We start from the raw sequence: 20,046 nt of genomic DNA, 5'->3' as shown, positions 1-20,046 counted from the left end.
TTCCCAATCAACCACATCACTCTCATCAACTAAGAGCTTCACTAGTTTGCATATATATCTTGACGGCTTTCTTGACTATGATATCCACTCTTCAAGAGCAAACTCTTACAATGACTGGTTATATATGACCCTTATCATCATTGTATCAAAGCTCATTCAAAGGTGTAATTTGTATTGTTGTGTCTTGTAATTTGTATTGTTGTTAAGACACGCAACTACTTCATACTTGTTGCCATGTCTCATGTTGCTCTTGGCAATCCTACGACCATGGCCTCAAAAGATTTTCTGTTTATCTCCATGCCTTGTAAGTCCCAAACAATACTCAAGCACAGACTCCACTTACTATCCTAATGACATGAAGAGCTAAGCCAGCTCACACCGGTAGAGGTTTAACCCCCCTTCATTGTATGTACACAAATAAGAATTGTAAATCCTAGTTCTGCCAATGTCAGTAGAATTGCTAGAGAAGCTTTCTAACCCCGGCTAGTCAGCCCTCGCAAATGGAGTGCATCTCCATCTTCATGCCATTGTAGGCCAAGATTGCAAAGGTCAGTTTGACACTGACTCTCACCGGCAAAACTACATTCTGCACAGACAGGTTGCCTAAAGTCCATCGTCAATGCTCACTTGAGTTATTGAAAAATAGATACAAGCCAATTAATCCAACCACGGTAAGGTCTTGACCCCTTTGCTTGATACCACAGTATCAAAACCTCTAATTCAACGCAATCACACCACACTAGACAAGCCGGTTCATAGAAGCCTACATTCATATATAAGGACATGGGGTCAATAGCCAAGTGTTAAGCTATGCCGTTATTCCATTTGCATGTGATCTACCTTAAGTGAAAATTTTAACCTCCATAATAGTAGATGAAGCTTGCTAGAACCTGTTTCTCTAGAAGTGGTTTAGGTCCTCAGGGAGCGAACAAATTGTCTATGCAACTTAAATATTACTAGATTTTTGGTCCACTCATTAGTCCACTTGCAGACCAATAACTTCTCCCTCTAAATAAAGCTAATTACCAGAGTGGCATGTTTGTTCTCTAATCCTTGAAGAATTCCAACAATCAAGACTATTCTCTCTAAGACAACAGAGACCATGAGAGGCCGGAATCGATCATCGACCAGCCCTTCCCCTGAACAAAATGCATATTTGTGCAGCCATTACAAATGTTACGTTCTCTACTCCTCAAAGAATTCAAAAGATGTACTGCATACAAGTCGCAGAGACAATGAGAATCCAGAATGCATACTTGCAGACCATTAACTTCTCCCTCTAAATGTTTAAATCGATACAGCACAGAGGCAACATACAAGATGGCTTTGATAAAGCTAATTACCAGAGTGGCATGTTTGTTCTCTATTCCTTGAAGAATTCCGACAATCAAGACTACTCTCTCTAAGACAACAGAGACTATGAGAGGCCAGAATGGATCATCGACCAGCCCTTCCCCTGAACAAAATCTATATGTGTGCGGCCATTACAAACGTTATGCTCTCTACTCCTCAGAGAATCCAAAAGATGTATTGCATACAAGTCACAGAGACAATGAGAACCCCCAACCGTCACTAGACAAGATGTAGTTCTGCACAGCCCAGGCTTCAACTCAGCTAGAATCAATATTTCACTAGATCCAAGGCATATTACCAGCTTTGGGGGCATCGCACCAGAAAGATTAAACTCTTCCACACTATCACTCATAAATTCCATGCATTCTGCAATCCATTGAGCTATGCCTCACCCACAGGGGGAGTGCCAAAATGTTGCAATACTTACCAGCCCTTTATTCAAACAAAAATGTTCACAAAAGAGGCTACGCAATCTAAAACAAATTTTTAGATCTAACACGAACCAATAGCATACACCAAAAACAGTTGTATCAATTGACACAAAACAAACAAACCCCTACAAAAAATTTAAGGTCCCTCACTAATTAGCTAAGAGTCCCGCACTCATTAAGAACATCTTCACTCCTGGACTCTGAACGAAAAACAAAAACGGGAAAGAAGCTTGATACCAGCAAGCATCTAATGTGCAAAGCACTTGTGTGATTCACCCAAACAAGGGAGTTAACCACAGCCTAGAACACGTAACCATCTACAGATACGATTACAATGGTTATATCAAACTTTATTCTCAAAAACGAAAATTGTGCAGGTATATACAGAAAGAAAAATTAACCCTGTCATAACTATACAACACACAGGTCCAAGGCGACAATAAAATGCAATAAATATGCTTGATCCCTGTGGATACAAGTAGCGAGGAGTAAACCACCAGGTGAGTCAAACATTGGGCAAGTTGAAGCTTGAACTCATTAAAAACTTCGCCTATTGCATTCAGTCATAGACTCTTTGACTCGCTGCATTACTGCACCAGTCAATTACAGGAGACGTGCCCTTGACAGAAAAACATACTACCCAAACAAGGGAGATAACCACAGCCTAGAACACGGAACCATCTACAGATACGACTACAACGGTTAAATCAAACTTCATTCTCAAAAACCAAAATTGTGCAGGTATATCCAGAAAAGAAAAATTAACCCTGTCATAACTATACAACACACAGGTCCAAGGCGACAATAAAATGCAATAAATATGCTTGATCCCTGTGGATACAAGTAGCGAGGAGTAGACCACCATGTGAGTCAAACATTGGGCAAGTTGAAGGTAGCCTTGAACTCATTAAAAACTTCGCCTATTGCATTCACAGTCATAGACTCTTTGAATCGCTGCATTACTGCACCAGTCAATTACAGGAGACATGCCCTTGACAGAAAAACATACCGCAGCAAAACCATGCTTTGCAATCAACACTTACTCTTTCATCCATAAGAATGCAAGCCTCAGCCTCTTAGACTCAATGCATTACTGCACCAGTCAATAACAGGAGACATACCCCTAACAGAAAAACATACAGCAGCAAAACCACACTTCGCAATCAACACAACATCTTACATCCATAACCACCTCCCCAAGATTGCAAGAAAAACAATGGTACAGAAACAATTTATCATCCCCTGTGAAACAGATCTTATGTTATACTGGAAAAAGAAGTAAAATTGGTGTGAATAGGATCATGGGGAGTCAAAGCTTCACAAAACACAGTTCTTAATGGCACTTATCAATCCAAAAGCGACGACATCTGGGTGGTGGCCAATATATTAAGTCTGTGCTTTTGGCTGGGATATGCTTCTGCACAACTACAACTACAGCAAAACATATGTTGCCTTGCAGCAAGCGAAAATCCTAGACCTGTGAAAGAACATTCGCATACCTGGGCTACATGACAAGGTTTACTCATTGACTACGACAGCAAGGGTAAATGTGTATTCAATCCTCATCTGATGGGCTGAACAGAAGCTTCTCCTCGGGATCTGGAGGAGGGTCCTCATCTTCATAGTCACCATCATCATCTTCAGCATACTTGGAATCATCGTAGGGGGGCATGTTAAAGTCTTGAGCTCCTATAGGGGGCCCTGCTGCTTCCTCCACATCCAAGGGAGCCCCATCCTCAGCTTCTTCCACTCCGCCTGCGTACTCTCCTGGAGAGGCAGGAGGAGGGTATGCTGTAGTCGTACAGTTCCTAGCCACGATGCATAAGGCCCCTGCACTTGTACAAAGGCAACCACACTCAGACGTACATTTGTGCGTGTAGCAGCAAGATGTTTTATGCCTGCTTCCAAGACAGGTGGCCAATGTTGTGTAGCTGTGGGCACTATGTATTAACGAGCTCTTCATCGCCACCGCCATCGCCGGCAAGAGCTGCCGCAATGAATGAATCTGGGTCGAAGAAGAGGGGGCGGAAAGCCCTGCAAAGACAGCCTTAGAAGAAACGCTCCCAGAGTCCAGAGAAGAGTAAAAGCGCCCACATAAGCGATAGCGCGAAATGACAGAGAAGGACTTGCGCCTGTGCAACAGCGCCATAGCCCCTTGACAGTGCACTCCGATGACGAACACTAAGTTCCTTGTCCGAAATAACTGCATTGAACAAGGGCTTAGGGTTTTAGCGAGGTTTTTCCTTCCTCTACTTCCTTTACACACTTGGGCGGTCATTTCTCCTTTAAATGTAAAAATGGAGACCAACATAGAAGGAATTTTTGTGTTTGTGTCACCTGTAGTATAACAGAGAGGTTGTTAGGCCTCGGTTGAGTCTGGACTCTTGGGTTGCAACAAACCATGGCACGGATCTGCGGTGCGCATGATGCTCCTGAGTGGGGACGACGAACAATGGAACATAGTCCTGACCCATGATTTCTCATCAATCTACTGTCTTGGCATGTTGCGGGCATGTGGTTGGATTTGAGAGGGCCTAGTAACAAGAGTGTCCTCCTCCATTTCTCAATGAGGAGGTGAACGGGGAGTCCGCCTCACATAGGGACTCCAAGGCAACTAGACCCACAGTGAATGGGGTAGTCGGATCGTGTGCAGGGCTCCACGGGGGCATTGGTCGGCACGTCGGCACGTCTCATCGGGGGGCTTTTGTTGCTCGCAACTCTAGACCTCTTGTCCGAATTTGACGTTTAGATACTCCACGCGGAGGTCTTGAATTTCTCTTCAAGATCAGCTATTCACATTCACGAACACGTGTACGAGGCGTACATCATTGACCCACGACAGTTGTCGATAAATTTTTTATTTCGGTCTGAGGTGGCCCGAGGCATTCTCAGCAAATTTTGAAGATGGTCCAATTTTTTTTTAGAGAATTCCAAAGGGCCTCTTGGGCATACGCTTGAGGCCCGAATAGCCTCGTCACCCCACTTGATCCTACAAGACGCTTTCGCACACATCTAATCTTATTGGAAAAGCTTTGTACTTAATTAGAAGCTAGATAGCCTAGTCCACCACATTTTTGAAAAAATTATCTTTTTCAAGACACTATCCAATTTTAACCCTTGGTATATAAGCCAAAAGCTTGTAATTATTAAAAATTGGATAGGGGGTCTCTAGATGGGCAATAGGTTCCTAATAACAACCAAACTTGCAAAAGTCATCGTCGGGTAGGTGAGCAACCGCAACCGTTGCCATCTCTTACCTTCACTAAAAATGACGAATGAGGGGTTGTTTGGCTTCTCCTAGGCCCCACTTACCTCTGTCCATGCTTAGTTTCACTTAAAACACCATTAACAACTCACAATGAGCAAATAAACAAACGAGGAGACCTGGATCTAAAACCGCTCATTTTGCGTCACACGCACACACTCAAGCATAGCATACAAGACATGTACAAGATGCTAAGAGTGAGAGGAAGCAACACAAGAAGTTTCATTAGCAATGCTCATCCGTACAATGAATAGTGAATGCGCAAGTGTAGGCATGCTTTTCACCCCATAATCTCAATAGCTAATCGCAAGTTTCATGTCATTTGGAGTTCATTTGACACTGTAACGACCATTACAATGATAGATAGACCACACATGAGACTTAGGTATTATCCCTTTAGTTGCTTCCTGGCTTGCAAGTGACACCTTTCTCCTCAGTGCATTATCATTAGGACATTGCATTCAACGTTTACATGCACTAGTCGGGTCCGCTACGTCCTCGGATTGACATATTTATGTTGGTTTGACTTCTCGCTAGGCTACTCCGTCCGATCGCAATGGCCTGCCAACCAACACACGCCCTCCATCCATGGCACGACCTAATGTTCCGCTTTCTCATGGGGATGGATTATTGAGGTCCTATATGAGCTTCATTTCGCTCCATTGCTATGACAACCAAGGGTCCCAATCCCTACCATAGGGGTCTAAGTGATGATGCTTACATTCTGAAGATGAGCCACTCCCACTGTGCCCCATAGCCAGGCCTGGAAATTGAAGGGTGCCCTTGTCCTTCCTAGGGAAGGGGAATTCCCTTAGTTGGCCTTCGGAGAGGAAGGGCCATCATACACTTTGCCCGTCATCATGCAAGGCAAAAATGCACCAACCCGTCACTCAATACCCCTTAATTTTCTTGCTCCTATGAAATATTCACTTTCGTTTGGTGTATCTTTTACTGTTCCATACTTAAGAGGATCTAGCATAGGTATTCTTTAATTAAATTTGATGATTAGTAAATTTTTAGTATATTGGTATATTATACTTTAGCTCTGTTTGCTCCTCTTCCCCCCAAAAGCATCACCATTAGTTTTCACGTCTCTCTCTCTCTCTCTCTCTCTCTCTCTCTCTCTCTCTCTCTCTCTCACACACACACACACACACACACACACACACACACACACACACACACACACACACACACATCTTGAGAGCACTCACTTTAGCCAACATGTGCCACGAGAAGAGTATGCAAGAGTGTGCAAGTTTGAGGGACATTTGTGAGGTGAGGCCCTCTGAGAAAAGGAAGAGGAGGGAGGCAATTCAACAAGGTAAGCCCCTCTAAGACGAAGAAAGAGGAAGGTGTCTTGGTCAAAGCCTATTGCAACAAAGGCATGGATGACATGATCCAGGAGTTTGTGCAAGGGTAGAGGGGCTAAGATGTGGTTCGAGATTCTCTTGGCATATAGTGGCCCTTCAACGGGCATGCTCCTACTTGCATGCTATAACTGCAAGTAGGAGAGAGGGCGGTGCGTGGCGCAAACAGAGAAAGAAGTGTACATAGAAAGTGTTCATCTCTCATGTGAAGCCATGAAGAGGCCAAAAATGTGTAGAGAGAGAGAGAGAGAGAGAGAGAGAGAGAGAGAGAGGGCGTGACTTGTTTCCTTGAGCCTCAATGCTATCTACTCATTTCCTTTAAAAGATTCATGCCCAAACTCAACCGTAGTCACACATGCACTAGAGGCTAGGACATTAGAGGAGGAGCTTAGAGGTCACTACCTTCTAGAATTATCATGCACGTTACACACATCACAAGTCTGGTTGCATCAGACTTTGCATAGCAAAGCATCTACATCCATATAAAAAGCATAACTAGTGAGCTGCCACTCTCAAATCTTGTCACATTTTGATTTTTTGAAGGTCTTCATTAAAAATAACATATTAAAAGTGTTATCTCTTCTTTGATTTAGGTGGTCGGATTCAAATCTTAATAAATTTGAACTTATATTTTACCACCTTAGAGTAGAGCTTAGGCTTTATTTTTTTTTCTAATATACAAGCAATACTGAATAGGAGCTATTTATATTAAAGAAGAAAAACACTACAAGTGTCTTGGCTTTTATATGGACCCGCAACCCACCATTACAGACCATTAAAACCCCATGTGCATCACATGCCACAAGGAGCATAAACACCATAAAGACTAGGATCTTACAAAACAATATATTTGGACACAGATCTTGAGCAGTGGATGCCACCACATTGAGGTCCTTGCCATTCCACCCCAACATGACCAATGGATAGGAAGACAAAACGACACATGGCAGCAAATTATAATCTATCGGAGAAACTTCCTACCACCACAAAGCTCAAACTAAAACGAGTCAATCCTGAATGCAGCACATCCGAGTTACACCTTAGAACTTAGGCTCATGTTTTAACTAAGCAACCTTCTACTTTGAATTTTTTTGGGCTATTCTATAGAATTTATCTTTGAAGGGCATTTTCAAAACTTGCCCTTCCTAGTGAAGGCTTATTTTCAAAGGACCCGTCTATTGGGAAGGGGCCTCTAAACAGCATGCTCTTCACCGGGAAGGCCTATCACAAAAGTGCCATGCATGTGCAGGGCTAGACCCCTAAGGAAGGGTGGGAAGGGTTGCAATTTCTAGCACTGCCCATAGCTTATGCCACACAGGCTTGAAGTACCAATTCTAAACTCACCTCGTTGTTCATGTTGACAACGAAGGTTGTATCTTTGATTGAGTTGGCCCTTATCTTGGACTTGTTCTACCAGGCCTTACCGAGACCAAGTTGAAGCTCACTAGTTGAAAGTCACGTTTGACTCCAAGCCTGCTTACCTTCTTTGCAATGTGCTTGGGGATGTCTGACGAGCCTAACTAATAAGAAGTTGCATATCTGGAGGCCGATCCAACTGGTGACCTCTTTTGAAGTTGATTGCTAATGGGGACACTTAGCATTGTGCCCCCATTGTTGCTTGATGACTGACATTTGTTAGCTTCATTTTCTTGAGTCTTACTTGCTTTGCATAAAGGGACTCCTCACCTAGAGCCCTCACCGATCAAGAAGTGAGTTGACGTCATCTACCAACTTGGTTACCCCTCATGGGTACCGTTTTGCTTGTATTCCATATTCATGAGCCATGATTGAGCATTTTCCATCGGGCATCCCTCTTTCTATGGAGTCGTATCACTTTGCAATCATGGTCACGTTCTTGGTGACCGGTTTTTCAACCTCTTCAACTTTGCAGAAGAAAGTTTTCTCAAAATCTTCACTAATTTTGAGATACGTCACTCAGATTGCCTGCATGTCTAGGGTACACAGATGCAGATTTTTATAGATCTGTTTTGACCTGTAAAAACAGCACATTTCAGGTCCATTCTTGCAATTCCCAACCGTTTTCGCGTGGTCTACAACTTTGCAAAATTAAGTTTCTGCAAATTTTGAACGGTTTGGAAGATATGGGCTGACAGGCTGAGGGGTATTCGAAAAGTTGAAGATTATGTATGCCTATTGTGGTGATTTGCTACATCTGGAGAGCTCGAATTGAGCTTTTTTCATTCTCTTGTGTGCGCATTAATGTTTTTCTCTCAGTGAAGAGAGTGTGGGTTGATATTTTCAACACATTTATGCGCATACGTTGAGAACACTTTGTGAATTTATGCATTCTTGTGGACTCTCAGGATTCGAGAGTGTCTTCATCACAGGTTATGTGTATTGACTTCTGCGATTGAGCAGATTTCGGAAAGTGTGGTGCACAGATTTGCAGAGAGTTTTGCAAGCATTCCTGGCATGATTGTGAGCTGAATTTTCAGCTGATTTGGATGCTCGTTTGCTATACATTTGGTACATGCTTGATGCTCGTTTACATTGCCATGTGGATGCACATGATGTGCGCTTTTTGGCGGATGGTATCCTTCGCCTTGCAATGGCATATGTGGGCTGATTTTCAGTTGTTTTGAGCATCAATTTGTGCCATTATTTGGTTGGCTTGCATCCATGTTTATGCTAGTATATGCCTCGCTTATAGAGTGCGGTTGATGCACTTTGTGTTTCAGATTATAGGATTTTTTTCCAAGTTTAAAGAGTTGAGACTTTGAGCCAGCTCATGTATGCTTGAGTGCGAATTTTGTGCATGATTTGCTCATGGTTTTAAGCATGTTTATGGCATGTGTGGTTATTATGGTTAGATAGCCAAATACTGCTGAAACTCTGTCGGATTTTTCTTGTTGGTTTATTTTTTTATGCGCATGGTTTGCAATCGTGTTTTGATTGCATTTGGCACTCAGTGGTTGCTTTGCCATAGTGTTTTGGCATCGTATTGTGAGAGTGTTTGCTCATCGGATTATGTCATTTGACATACATGTGGTAATCTCTTCAGGAGGGAGATTTTTGATGTTAGCTTCATCGATTACCACATAGTGCTCTTGGATTAGAGCGGGTGTTTTTTGGCATCATTTGAGAGGTTTTGCTCATTTTGTTTCATTACATTGATCGCCATATTTGTTGATACTTCTTCTAGACAACTTATGCCAGCTTATGTTGTATTTTGACAATACTTGGTGTATGAGTTAGCCAGGCTTTGGCTATTGTCAGTTGATTGATTTGTGCTTGGTCTTGTCCTCACAAGTTATCGCCATGGATTTGTCATGTACATCATTGTCAGGGTTTATTCTTTTCCATACAAAGTTTGATGGTTCAAATTTTGAGCATTGGAAAGCAGGTATGCATGATGCATTGACTCAGTTGGGCCAAGTGTTGCCACTACAGGGCATGGATGTTAGGCCAGAGTCTATGACTGACGATGAGTGGGAGGACTTGGATGAGCTTGCACGTTCAACGATCAGGTTACACCTTGGTGAGTCTGTCTATCGCATTGGTTTGGATGCATGTACAGCTAGAGAGTTATAGCAAAGATTGTGCAATGCTTTTGGCACAAATGAGTCTAGAGAGATGCCTACAGTCAAAGGACGATCTTGCAGACATAGAGATGTTGTGTGTTGGCATTGTGGTCATATAGGGCATGTACGTAGGTGTTGTTTTTGGTGGATGAGACAACACAGGAGACATCACAGGAGGGCTGCTATTACTTTGGATGATGTGGGAGCAGATGTAGCGTATGTGGTTACGCATGACGGAGATGTCGCCTTTGCTTCCATGTTTATTCTTGACTTTCTTATGTCGGTTTTTGACGACACATTACCTTCGCATTGGATACTAGATGTGAATGCTAGATTTCATGTCACGCCGAGTTGTGAGTGGTTTAGCACATATGCTAGTGTATGCTTGGACATGTGCGTCTAGCTTATGGTTCAGTTCATGACATAGTTGGTCCAAGAGATGTCAGATTATTGTTGCCGAGTGGTGCATCATACGTGTTGCAAGATATACGCCATGTGCCAGATTTGACGCAGAGCTTGATCTCTGTGAGTCAGTTACGAGACAACGGATGCCAAGTAGTGTTGGACGAGCAGAGTTTCAGATTGCATCGTGGATAGAGCTAGTCATAGCTAGAGGTGCTAGTGTTGGCACGATTCATGCGATGTGAGTACGTCATGTACGAGACGACACGGTCTTCATGAGTACGCAGCCATGCAGAGAGATGAGGCATGTCTCCTTTGCGGATAGGTTGCATGATGCTCTAGTTTGTGAGCATGTTGAGCCAGTTGTGCAGACAATTGTGTAGCAGGGCATGTCATTTGTGGATACGATGGCGGATATGAATGACTTGAGTGTTGAGGATTCAGCCGTGATTCAGTCATTCATGGATATGCTTAGGCCAAAGGCTGATGTGTGTGAGTTAGAGCTAGACATTTCTCTTACCACACAGGGTTCAGAACAGACATATGCTCTTGGTGCGCATGTGACATGCGATGGACACGAGGATGGATTCCAGGGTCGGAGTTTGGGTGTCAGAGTGATTTCCATGAGTGGAGTTCTGTTGACTGAGGTGGTCAAATTGGCATATATCGCTAGGATTGCATCAGCATTTGGGAGTCTCATGTACGAGATACTGATCTCGAGACCAGAGATTGCATTTACAGTAGGTGCATTTGGAGTGGGAGCAGTTAGTCGTGCAGTGGGACTGACGTTGGCCTTGACATAGGGGTACTTTGCAGCGTATGGTGAGATACCTGTAGGATGTGTGCGGCTTTCGTGAGGAGTATGGTGTCGATCGCTCTATACTTTCTCTATGATTAGAGCTGGATGCACACAGATTCAGTGAGCCAGTGGGCATTGACTGAGGTCATACTTGTGATGGCCTTGTACAGGTTTTGTACGGTTTTGTTTTCTCTCTCACGGCCACATTGGCCTTTACGTGGAAGGTTGTTGGGGTAAAGCCCCATGTGACCCGTTAGGCCAGGTGTTAGGAAATAAGACGTAGCTAAATAGATAATTGAGTAGATTACTTAATGGAGAGAGACAGATTTACATACACGAGATTATAGAATAGAGAGAGAGAGAGAGAGTACACACGATATACGTGGTTCACCCAATGTGGGCTATGTCCACGGGAAAGTAGCCACTCAATGGCTTTAGTACTTCAAAACAAGAAGTAGTTTACAAAGGGATTATACCCTTTTGGAGATCCCGCCTTGCTTCACTCTCACCACCTCACACCCACCTTGTTGCATCAACTTCACACTATGAAATGTGTGTAGAAATGGCCTCCTTTTACAGGCCAAAAGGGATGCCCTCTCTTATGAGAGGCAACCATGTGTAGCCGCCCTTATGTGAATAAATCCAAATCGGCCCCTCCAATCCGCCCATGTGTGGCCGCCCTTGTGTAGACAAATCCGCTTTTGATTTCGGCCACTGGCCATTGACTTACGACCACCGGCCCCACTAGCCATTGACTACCAGCCACCGGCCAACCGACCGGTCGTTTTTCGACCACTTTCCGACCATCGTCCGGCCATAATATTCCGGCGAAAAGGGAAAAAAAAAGTCTCGGGGGCTTCCACCCCCGAGGCCCCTAAAGTTGCCCTTGATTTTTGGCTATGAAAATTTTGGTTTCCGGTGAGTGATTTTCCTTCACGCACGATGGCTTCTCCTCATAATGGGGGCCTTACAAATGTGCGCTTTTACCACATCAAATTACAAGGGGTAAATCAGGCTCCATACTTAACACCAAGTGCCCACCTACTATACTTATTCATTATGTACATAATAGAATAAGGCGGCTCACATGTAGAGAGTGAGTTTTAGCCCCTGCAAACACAAGGTCTCCTCTTCACCTCTCTTCTCCATTGCTGCACACACTCACACACGCTCTCGCTGGCGCACTTCACCCGGCCTCAATTATTCATTATGTACATAATAGAATAAGGTGGCTCACATGTAGAGAGTGAGTTTTAGCCCCTGCAAACACAAGGTCTCCTCTTCACCTCTCTTCTCCATTGCTGCACACACTCACACACGCTCTCGCTCGCGCACTTCACCCGGCCTCAATCCCAAGACCTCAAACACCTTCAAAGGTGGAGAGAGTTAGCAGGGAGTGAGGGAGATGAAGAGAAGAAGATGTATCTGTATGAGAAAGAAGTAGTCTCCTCACATATAATCACTCTTAGAGTATAGCTTAGCATAGTGATAATGAAGATGGAGATATTGATAAGCATTTCTTTGAGCATAACTCTTGGTTGGATTTGTATTCCATAGCCAAGGTGTGTTGGTGTAGGCTCTCCACTTCTCAAGCTTGGAGAAGGAGGTGACTTGTGTGCACACACACAATGGGGGTGTGTGTGTGTGTGGCTTCTGGAGTATGTGTGTGTGTGTGTGTGTGTGTGTGTGTGTGTGTGTGAGAGAGAGAGAGAGAGAGAGAGAGCTTTTTTTTTTTCTTGCTACAAGCCTATTGGCTCAAGCCTTGGGCTAGACAATGAATGGATCTAGTCATAACAAGCAAGGGGTGTAGCATTTGGACAAGTGTCCTCCTTTCCCCCTTTGAGAGAAAGATCTTAATTATTTAATTGTAGCATTTGGACAAGTGTCCTCTTTTTCCCCTTTGAGAGAAAAATCTTAATTATTTAAATGAATCTAAATTCTCATAGGACCTCCCTATAGGTCATCCAAGAACATTATGAGAGCAATATTGCTAGGGGCTTGACATGTGGCCTTAATGCCTTGAGTCTTGGGCTTGCCTTGAGAGTGTGTGTGTGTGATCCCTCTCATGACCCTACCTTTAGGGCTCATCTTTGACTTGAACACCTGAAGCACCTTGGTCATGAAGCACGACAAGCCCCTCAAGCACCTTAGTCATTAAGCACCTCAAGAACCTTAGTCATCAAGCACGACAAGTACCTCAAGCACCTTAGTCATTAAGAAAGACAAGCACCTCAAGCACATGCCTAGCTTGCCTAAGGTCTAAAGTACTTAATGGTCCTAGGTCTAAGGACTTTTAACACTAACCTTTGGAGGCTTCAATGAAGCTAACCCTAAGGTCTTTTAAGCTCCATTAGATGCACGTTGTTGTTTGATAGACTATCTCCTTTTGGACCCCTATTGAAATGTAACCATCTCTCCTCTGGTTCCCATGTTGAGATAAGTCTAGAAGCACTTATTACACATTGCTTTTTGGTAGACTATCTCCTTTTGGACCCCTATTGAGATGCAACCATCTCTCCTTTTGGTCCCCTGCTGAAATAGGTCTAGAAGCACATATCCATATCCTAACTCTTGTTTCCCTTTTATCTTTTCATATTAAATGATCAGTTTAATATGAGAAAATCATTTGTTAAAGTTAAATATTAGATTTTATAACATTACCTCTCTCTTGAAATCATAGTTGTCCTCGATTATGAGGTAGAGAAAATACATCCTAGTCATTAGTCCATGTTTCTAAGCGTGGTAGAGGATCCCTTTTTACCCTCCTTCGACATCATTCCAGAATGGATGACTAATCAATTTGGTGCTCGGGAGACTTAGCTTCCGCAAGCATGTCTGCTCTTTAGTCCATGTCATACTTCCAATGTAGAGTGGCAAGTTCTACTTAGCGTTTGGGGAGACGTCATCGCCACAAACATGATCCTAAGCATGCATACTTCTTAAATTTTGTGCACAGACGAGAGAGAGATGGGGGGGGGGGAAGAAAAGTTGAGGGAGGGGTGATAAGGGGTGGGCAGAGAGAGAGAGAGAGAGAGAGAGAGAGAGAGAGAGAGAGAGAGAGAGAGGAGGGGGGGGGAGGAGGAGGGAGGGGGGACAGGGGTATAGAGTGATAGGAAAAGATAGAGGGAGAAGGGAGTGGAGGACCTTGTGGAAGGGAGGGTGGTTGCTGGAGGACAAGATGGAGGAAGGGAAGGCAATTAGAGGAGTAGATGGAGAGGACAAGATGGAGGAAGGGAAGGCAATTATAGGAGTAGATGGAGAGAGGAGGTGGAGGAGAGAGAGGATGTTGGAGGAGGAGGAGAACGAGAAGAGGAGGAAGGGGAGGTAGGGACGACGGTCCTAAAAAAAAAAAAAAGCTCACTCCAAAGCTTGCTCCGTTGAGCTCGCTCAAAGACCTAACTCGTTCATTTCACTGAATCCTTGTTTATGCTTTCATTATAACATTAGCTATTCTATTCAAGCATACTTGAGGCTAGTAGATTGGCATGTGATCATTGTATGTCTACAGCGGTATGCACTTTACATCATTGGATCTATGCACAAGGTACATCCACTATGGATGATGCTTTCTGTGTATGGCAAGTAGGCATGGCCTCATTGTCAAGCAAGTAATTCACAAGAAGACATGAATAGACTAAGAGACCATCCCAGCAGGTAATCTCTTGTTTGAACACCCAAGAAAATTAAGTACGACTATCTTCTTTGGGCTATTTGAAATCTATCTCTTCTTTTCATAGTGAGATATGATTATTTCAAGATCCAGAGAAGACTAAGTACGACTATCTTCTTTTGGGTATTCGATATCTTTCTCTTCTTTTCATAGCGAGATAAGATTATTTCAAGATCCAGAGAAGATCTATTAGCTACAGTACTGATTGTGTCTCTAAGAATGGTATTTTCACGAGTATGACCCAACTCATACACAATCACCTTATAGGTGTTGAGGCTCACAATTTGATCTCATCATAGTTGTACTTTCAAGAAAAAAAGTGTGCAATCTACCAAGGGGTAGTGGACAATTTCAACTCCCCAAGTTAATTCCAATCACTATTAGACTTGATAGATTGTGTTGGTCACATTTGACTACTAGTTTGAGCAATTTCCATACAAAATCTAACCAAAGGGTTGGACATTGCAAAATATCACCAAGGGATCTGGATTGCCAAGGCAACACCCAAAGTAACTTGTTCAATGTTTCTTGATTTTCACTAATTTTTCATTTAATGTTTCCTAGGTCAAAGACATACTAGATCTTTTCACACAGGATTTTTTGTCATATGCACTTTACGGTTAAGTGAAAGCTATGTTCAACCTCTAGTTATGCATATAATTTGGTTTTATTTCATTTTCTAATATGCTTTGATTGAGTTTCCCAAGTTGGATGTAGAAGCTTGAATGCTGTCATCCATTTTTCTCTTTAGACACATGACAAGGTCATGTAAGAGCAAACAATTTGGGGACCATAGTGTACCATATACATTTTGGTACCGTGCAATTATGGACCTACATTGTAGGGTTTTGTTTGGCACATGTTGTCACATGTGGAGCAACATGGTTTAGGAACTCATGGAGTTCAATTTAGCCAGTGTGGAGCAAGGTTTATGAGGGTCCCTCTCAATCATGTTGTTGAGTATTTACCTCCACACACAAGTACATCTCATACTTGATGGCTGTCTTTTTTTTTTGTGGATATTCTTATATGAGACATATTCCACATGTGGAGAATATGAGTCTCTAGGATTGACACTAGCATGTGTTTTTCAATTCTTTAACGAATGGTTGTTTACACATGTAGAAAAGCTATGTTCTAGTAATGAACAAGCTCATTTGGTACCTAGATGTGATTGATTTTCACATCCTATTATGGTCCAAATATGTTAGCATGGCTTGCACGTAGACAATATTTAGTTATTTCCGTCTAGGCTGTGAGCATAACGTTCGCCATAAGCATTGGCAATTATGGTCACGGATATGCAGATTCAGATTTGTTTTTGCTAAATGCATGCACATTAGGTGTTTTGGGCCCTAGTGTTTAGCAAAGGCTAACTTGGAGCGGCATGCACATTCATGACAATAGTAGCTCCTAAAACATTTTGCGCTCTATGTGCAAAATCTCTATGAAATTAGTTGTGGATCCACGAATCACCAATAGAGGTCATGGCTTGATCTAGGTGCTTGTAGGTTAGGTCACTAAACCAAGATGGTTATTCCTACCATTTTTTATTACTCAACAATGTTGCAAGGAATTGTGATCCCTGATTACCAATCATTCTAAAGGACTACCTATAAATGATGGGGAAACACACCTTAGTACTACCGGTTATTCGGAGAGGATAGGAAAAATACAAGTGTTAATCTTGTGCTAAAGGATATGCTAAGAGTGTACGTTAGCACCAATCAATTCAATTGGAAAGGATATCTCTCTAGTTGGAGTTTGCTTATCATGAAGCAAAGCATGCTATGATTAAGTTTAGTCCCTTCCTGTTTCGATCAAGTTCTCAACCTCGATCACCAATTATGGTGGGTTGTCAGCATGTTGTTGGGGTTAAGGCCTATGTGCCTTGACCGGTCGCCCAGGTCATGGGCGCCCGCCCACTGTTACCCTATACTTATAGTGAGTATACTGTATAGGGGGAGTTGCCACTTCACAGTCTCCCCACCCACATCGTCGTGTGTCTCCTTCTCTCTCTCACTCTGCGTCTGTGGTGCTCCCCGATCCCCTTCAATTGGTATCAGATTGTGTGTAAGTGAAGGTGTTGTCCTAAAAACTGTGTGCGCAGAAGCACTGTTTTCAGACTCGTTTTTCTCCTTGTAGAATGCAGATCTAAGAATTCTGTTGCCTATCCGTTTCGACGTGGTCTACAACTTTGCAGAAGAAACTTTTTACAAATTCCTCACCGTTTTGCTGATATTCAGCTCAGACTGACTGTATACAGAAATTCCAGATCTTCTATTGTCGCATTGTGTGCGAGCTTGATGCACTTTTGGAAGCATGGGAGATGCTTGATGTTGAGTGCATAAATTCTGAGCTGAAGATGCAATTTCAGCTTGTGTTAAGCTTGTGGTTTGAGGGTTTTTTGGTAGACTTGGGCAACGAAGTACGGAGGCGTTTACACACCACCGAAGCGGTCTCTTGAGAGACACAGTTTTTTGGAGCACACAGGTGGAGCTTCTTTCACTGGTGTTCACAGGATACTTTGGCAGTGATTTTGTGCTTGGATTCATGGTCTTTGCATATGGTTATGGCACATGGTTGATGCCCATTATACATGCATTTTGGCGAGCACTTTCAAGCGGTGACCTCTCTTGAGAGCATTGTTTTCACATTGATCAAGTTTCCGGATTGCAAATCTTTTGGCGCTTGCTTATGCGCGGTCACTCCGTTGATGTATGTTGAGTGCGGATTGCCATTGTATGTGAAAATGTGGAGCCATTTTGGCATTTCTACTCATTGGCATTGAGTAGTGTTATGGTTTATGGTAGAGATTGTACTTGAGTTTTTGCTCAGTTTTCAGGGGAAACTCTGCCGGATTTTTTCCAGACTCTCGCCATAGTCTGTGATTGAGTGTTTACTCTCACTTTGACAGGTTTTGTCAGTTTGGACACAGTTTTGTGTTTTTGTATCCACTCTCGCAAGAGTGAGGAGTTGTGTATCTTTCTTTGCTTGAAACAGTGGTTTGCTCTCGTGTGGGAGAGTCTTGTGATCTCGAGCATTGTTTGCTATAGTTTTGCAGAGCTTATGCATGTATGTTGAGTGTAGTTTGATGCGCACTGATTGCTCATTGTATTGAGCTTGCAGGACAATGGTTATTTTGTGTTGATAGCCATTGTGCGTCGAAACTCTGGTGAAATTTTCCTAGGAGTTTTATGCGTATCATTTATGCGATCTAGGTAGAGATTGCGGGTTGCACTCAGCATTTAAATGCGGTGTTCTCTGCAGGTGGGAGATTTGTGCATGTGTATGCATCGATACCGCATAGTGTGGGCTTGGTGATTAGCTCACAGATTGCAGTGTGATACTAGAGCAGGCGAGGCTTGTATTGACATTGCGGGAGCTCTATTTTGGAGTGTGTCTCACAGGTTTTACATTGTGTTTCTGGCCATATTTGTAGACAATTTCCAGGTGTTGTTGGTGAGGTAGTTTTGCTTTCTAGTTTGCTACATTGTGCTCATGGCAGAGACAAGTGATCGCTCAGATTATGATCTCTCCGAAATGTGCATGTTTGATGGGTCAGACTTTGCATCATGGAGAGAGTGTATGATTGATGCATTGACACAGCGAGGGTTGCATCGACCATTGAGTGGTGATGCAGGTAGACCTTCAAACATGTCTGACGATCAGTGGCAGGAGCTAGAGGAGATGGCACTATCTATGCTCTCTTTGCACCTTGCGAAATCTGTATATGCTCTTGTTATGTATGAGACTACTTCAAGAGCACTTTGGCGCAGATTACATGATATGTATGATAGATCTGAGTCATCAAGGACTCGTGTGAGACATGTACATTCACGAGTACACCGATAGGTGACATGTTAGTATTGTGGTCATTTTGGACACGTTAGATGGCGCTGTTTTCGTCGTATGCGACATCGTAGGAGACATGGCAGTCTCAGAGATGTATGTAGTGATGCCATGGATTCAGTTGCTTTGACAGTCATTATGCAAAATTTGGACTCACAAAGGGGCCCTTTAAGGAGTTTGACTTTACCTCTCTCTACCAAAACGGGCGCATGGATAAATTTTTGCAAAATAAACTCCAAAGTTGGTGGAGGTTTGATAGTTAGAATGTCCTCTTCAAGCTCTATCTATCGATATATAGCACGCCATGAGATTCCTTATATTTTAGAAGATTCTTTTTTTGATTCACCTATGATGTGACAACTCTGTCGGAATCTAAGTGAATCAAAAAAAGAATCTTCTAAAATATGAGGAATCTCATGGCGTGCTATATATCAGTAGATCGAGCTTGAAGAGGACATTCTAACTGTCAAACCTCCGCCAACTTTGGAGTTTATTTGCAAAAATTTATCCATGCGCCTGTTTTGGTAGAAAGAGGTAAAGTCAAACTCCTTAAAGGGCCCCTTTGTGAGTCCAAATTTTGCCTAATGTGAGGCAGATGTAGTGTCGGAGTATACTAGTGACGGGGATGTCACTTTTACCTCGAGCTATGCACGAGATGCTATACATGTGGATAGTGCACTCCCTTCGCAGTGGTTGCTAGATGCAGATGCTATGTTTCATGTCACGCCGCATCGTGAATGGTTTTGTAGCTATTCTAGCGGGATGCTTGGCAGTGTACGTTTGACCGATGGATCGGTGCATGCAATAGCAGGTGCAGGAGATGTGAGACTGTCATTACCGCGTGGTGCATCTTACTTGTTACGACATGTGCACTATGTACCAGATTTGACAGTGAGTTTGATCTCGATTGGTCAGCTTAGAGATTGTGGATGTCAGATTTCGCTACGAGAGCGAGATTTTGTGATACATTTGGGTTCGCTAGTGATTGCGAGAGGTGCCAGGAGTGGTACAGGTTACCCATTGCATGTGGATCACGGGAGAGACGGTGTTGTCTCTGTGATCATGCAGCCAGGTAGAGAGCGAGAGAGTAGACGAGTCTCTTTTTCTTGTGGGTTGCAGGATGCTTTGCATGGAGTGCAGAGCAGTGACCTTGTTGTGTAGGTTGCGTCTACGGATGCACAGGTAGAGCGGGACAGCTCTAGTGAGTCACAGCAGAATGAGTCATCAGAGGTGATGACAGAGATGACTCACATGGATGCTGAGATGTCGGCTATTGTGGAGTCATTTCTTGATATGCTTATGCCAAAGCTTGATGCAGATTCATGACAGATGGATACTCTTGGTACACATGTGATATGTGGT

General features: G+C 43.2%; 1 protein-coding gene across 1 annotated transcript; it reads right to left on the bottom strand.

The window, feature by feature from the left end:
- Window positions 1-3,015: 3,015 nt before the first annotated feature.
- On the bottom strand, window positions 3,016-3,991 carry LOC147452334 (uncharacterized). The gene has a single exon (XM_086518061.1). The coding sequence runs from the start codon at window positions 3,931-3,933 to the stop codon at window positions 3,340-3,342; it is 594 nt and encodes a 197-aa protein (XP_086374187.1). The 5' UTR covers window positions 3,934-3,991; the 3' UTR covers window positions 3,016-3,339.
- Between the last annotated feature and the right edge of the window lie 16,055 nt (window positions 3,992-20,046).

This window comes from Adiantum capillus-veneris, chromosome 8 (assembly GCF_014529385.1).
Source record: "Adiantum capillus-veneris isolate H3 chromosome 8, ASM1452938v2, whole genome shotgun sequence".
Taxonomy (NCBI): domain Eukaryota; kingdom Viridiplantae; phylum Streptophyta; class Polypodiopsida; order Polypodiales; family Pteridaceae; genus Adiantum; species Adiantum capillus-veneris.
Note: the sequence above shows the minus strand (reverse complement) of the source record. Positions and strands in the feature narration are given on the sequence as shown.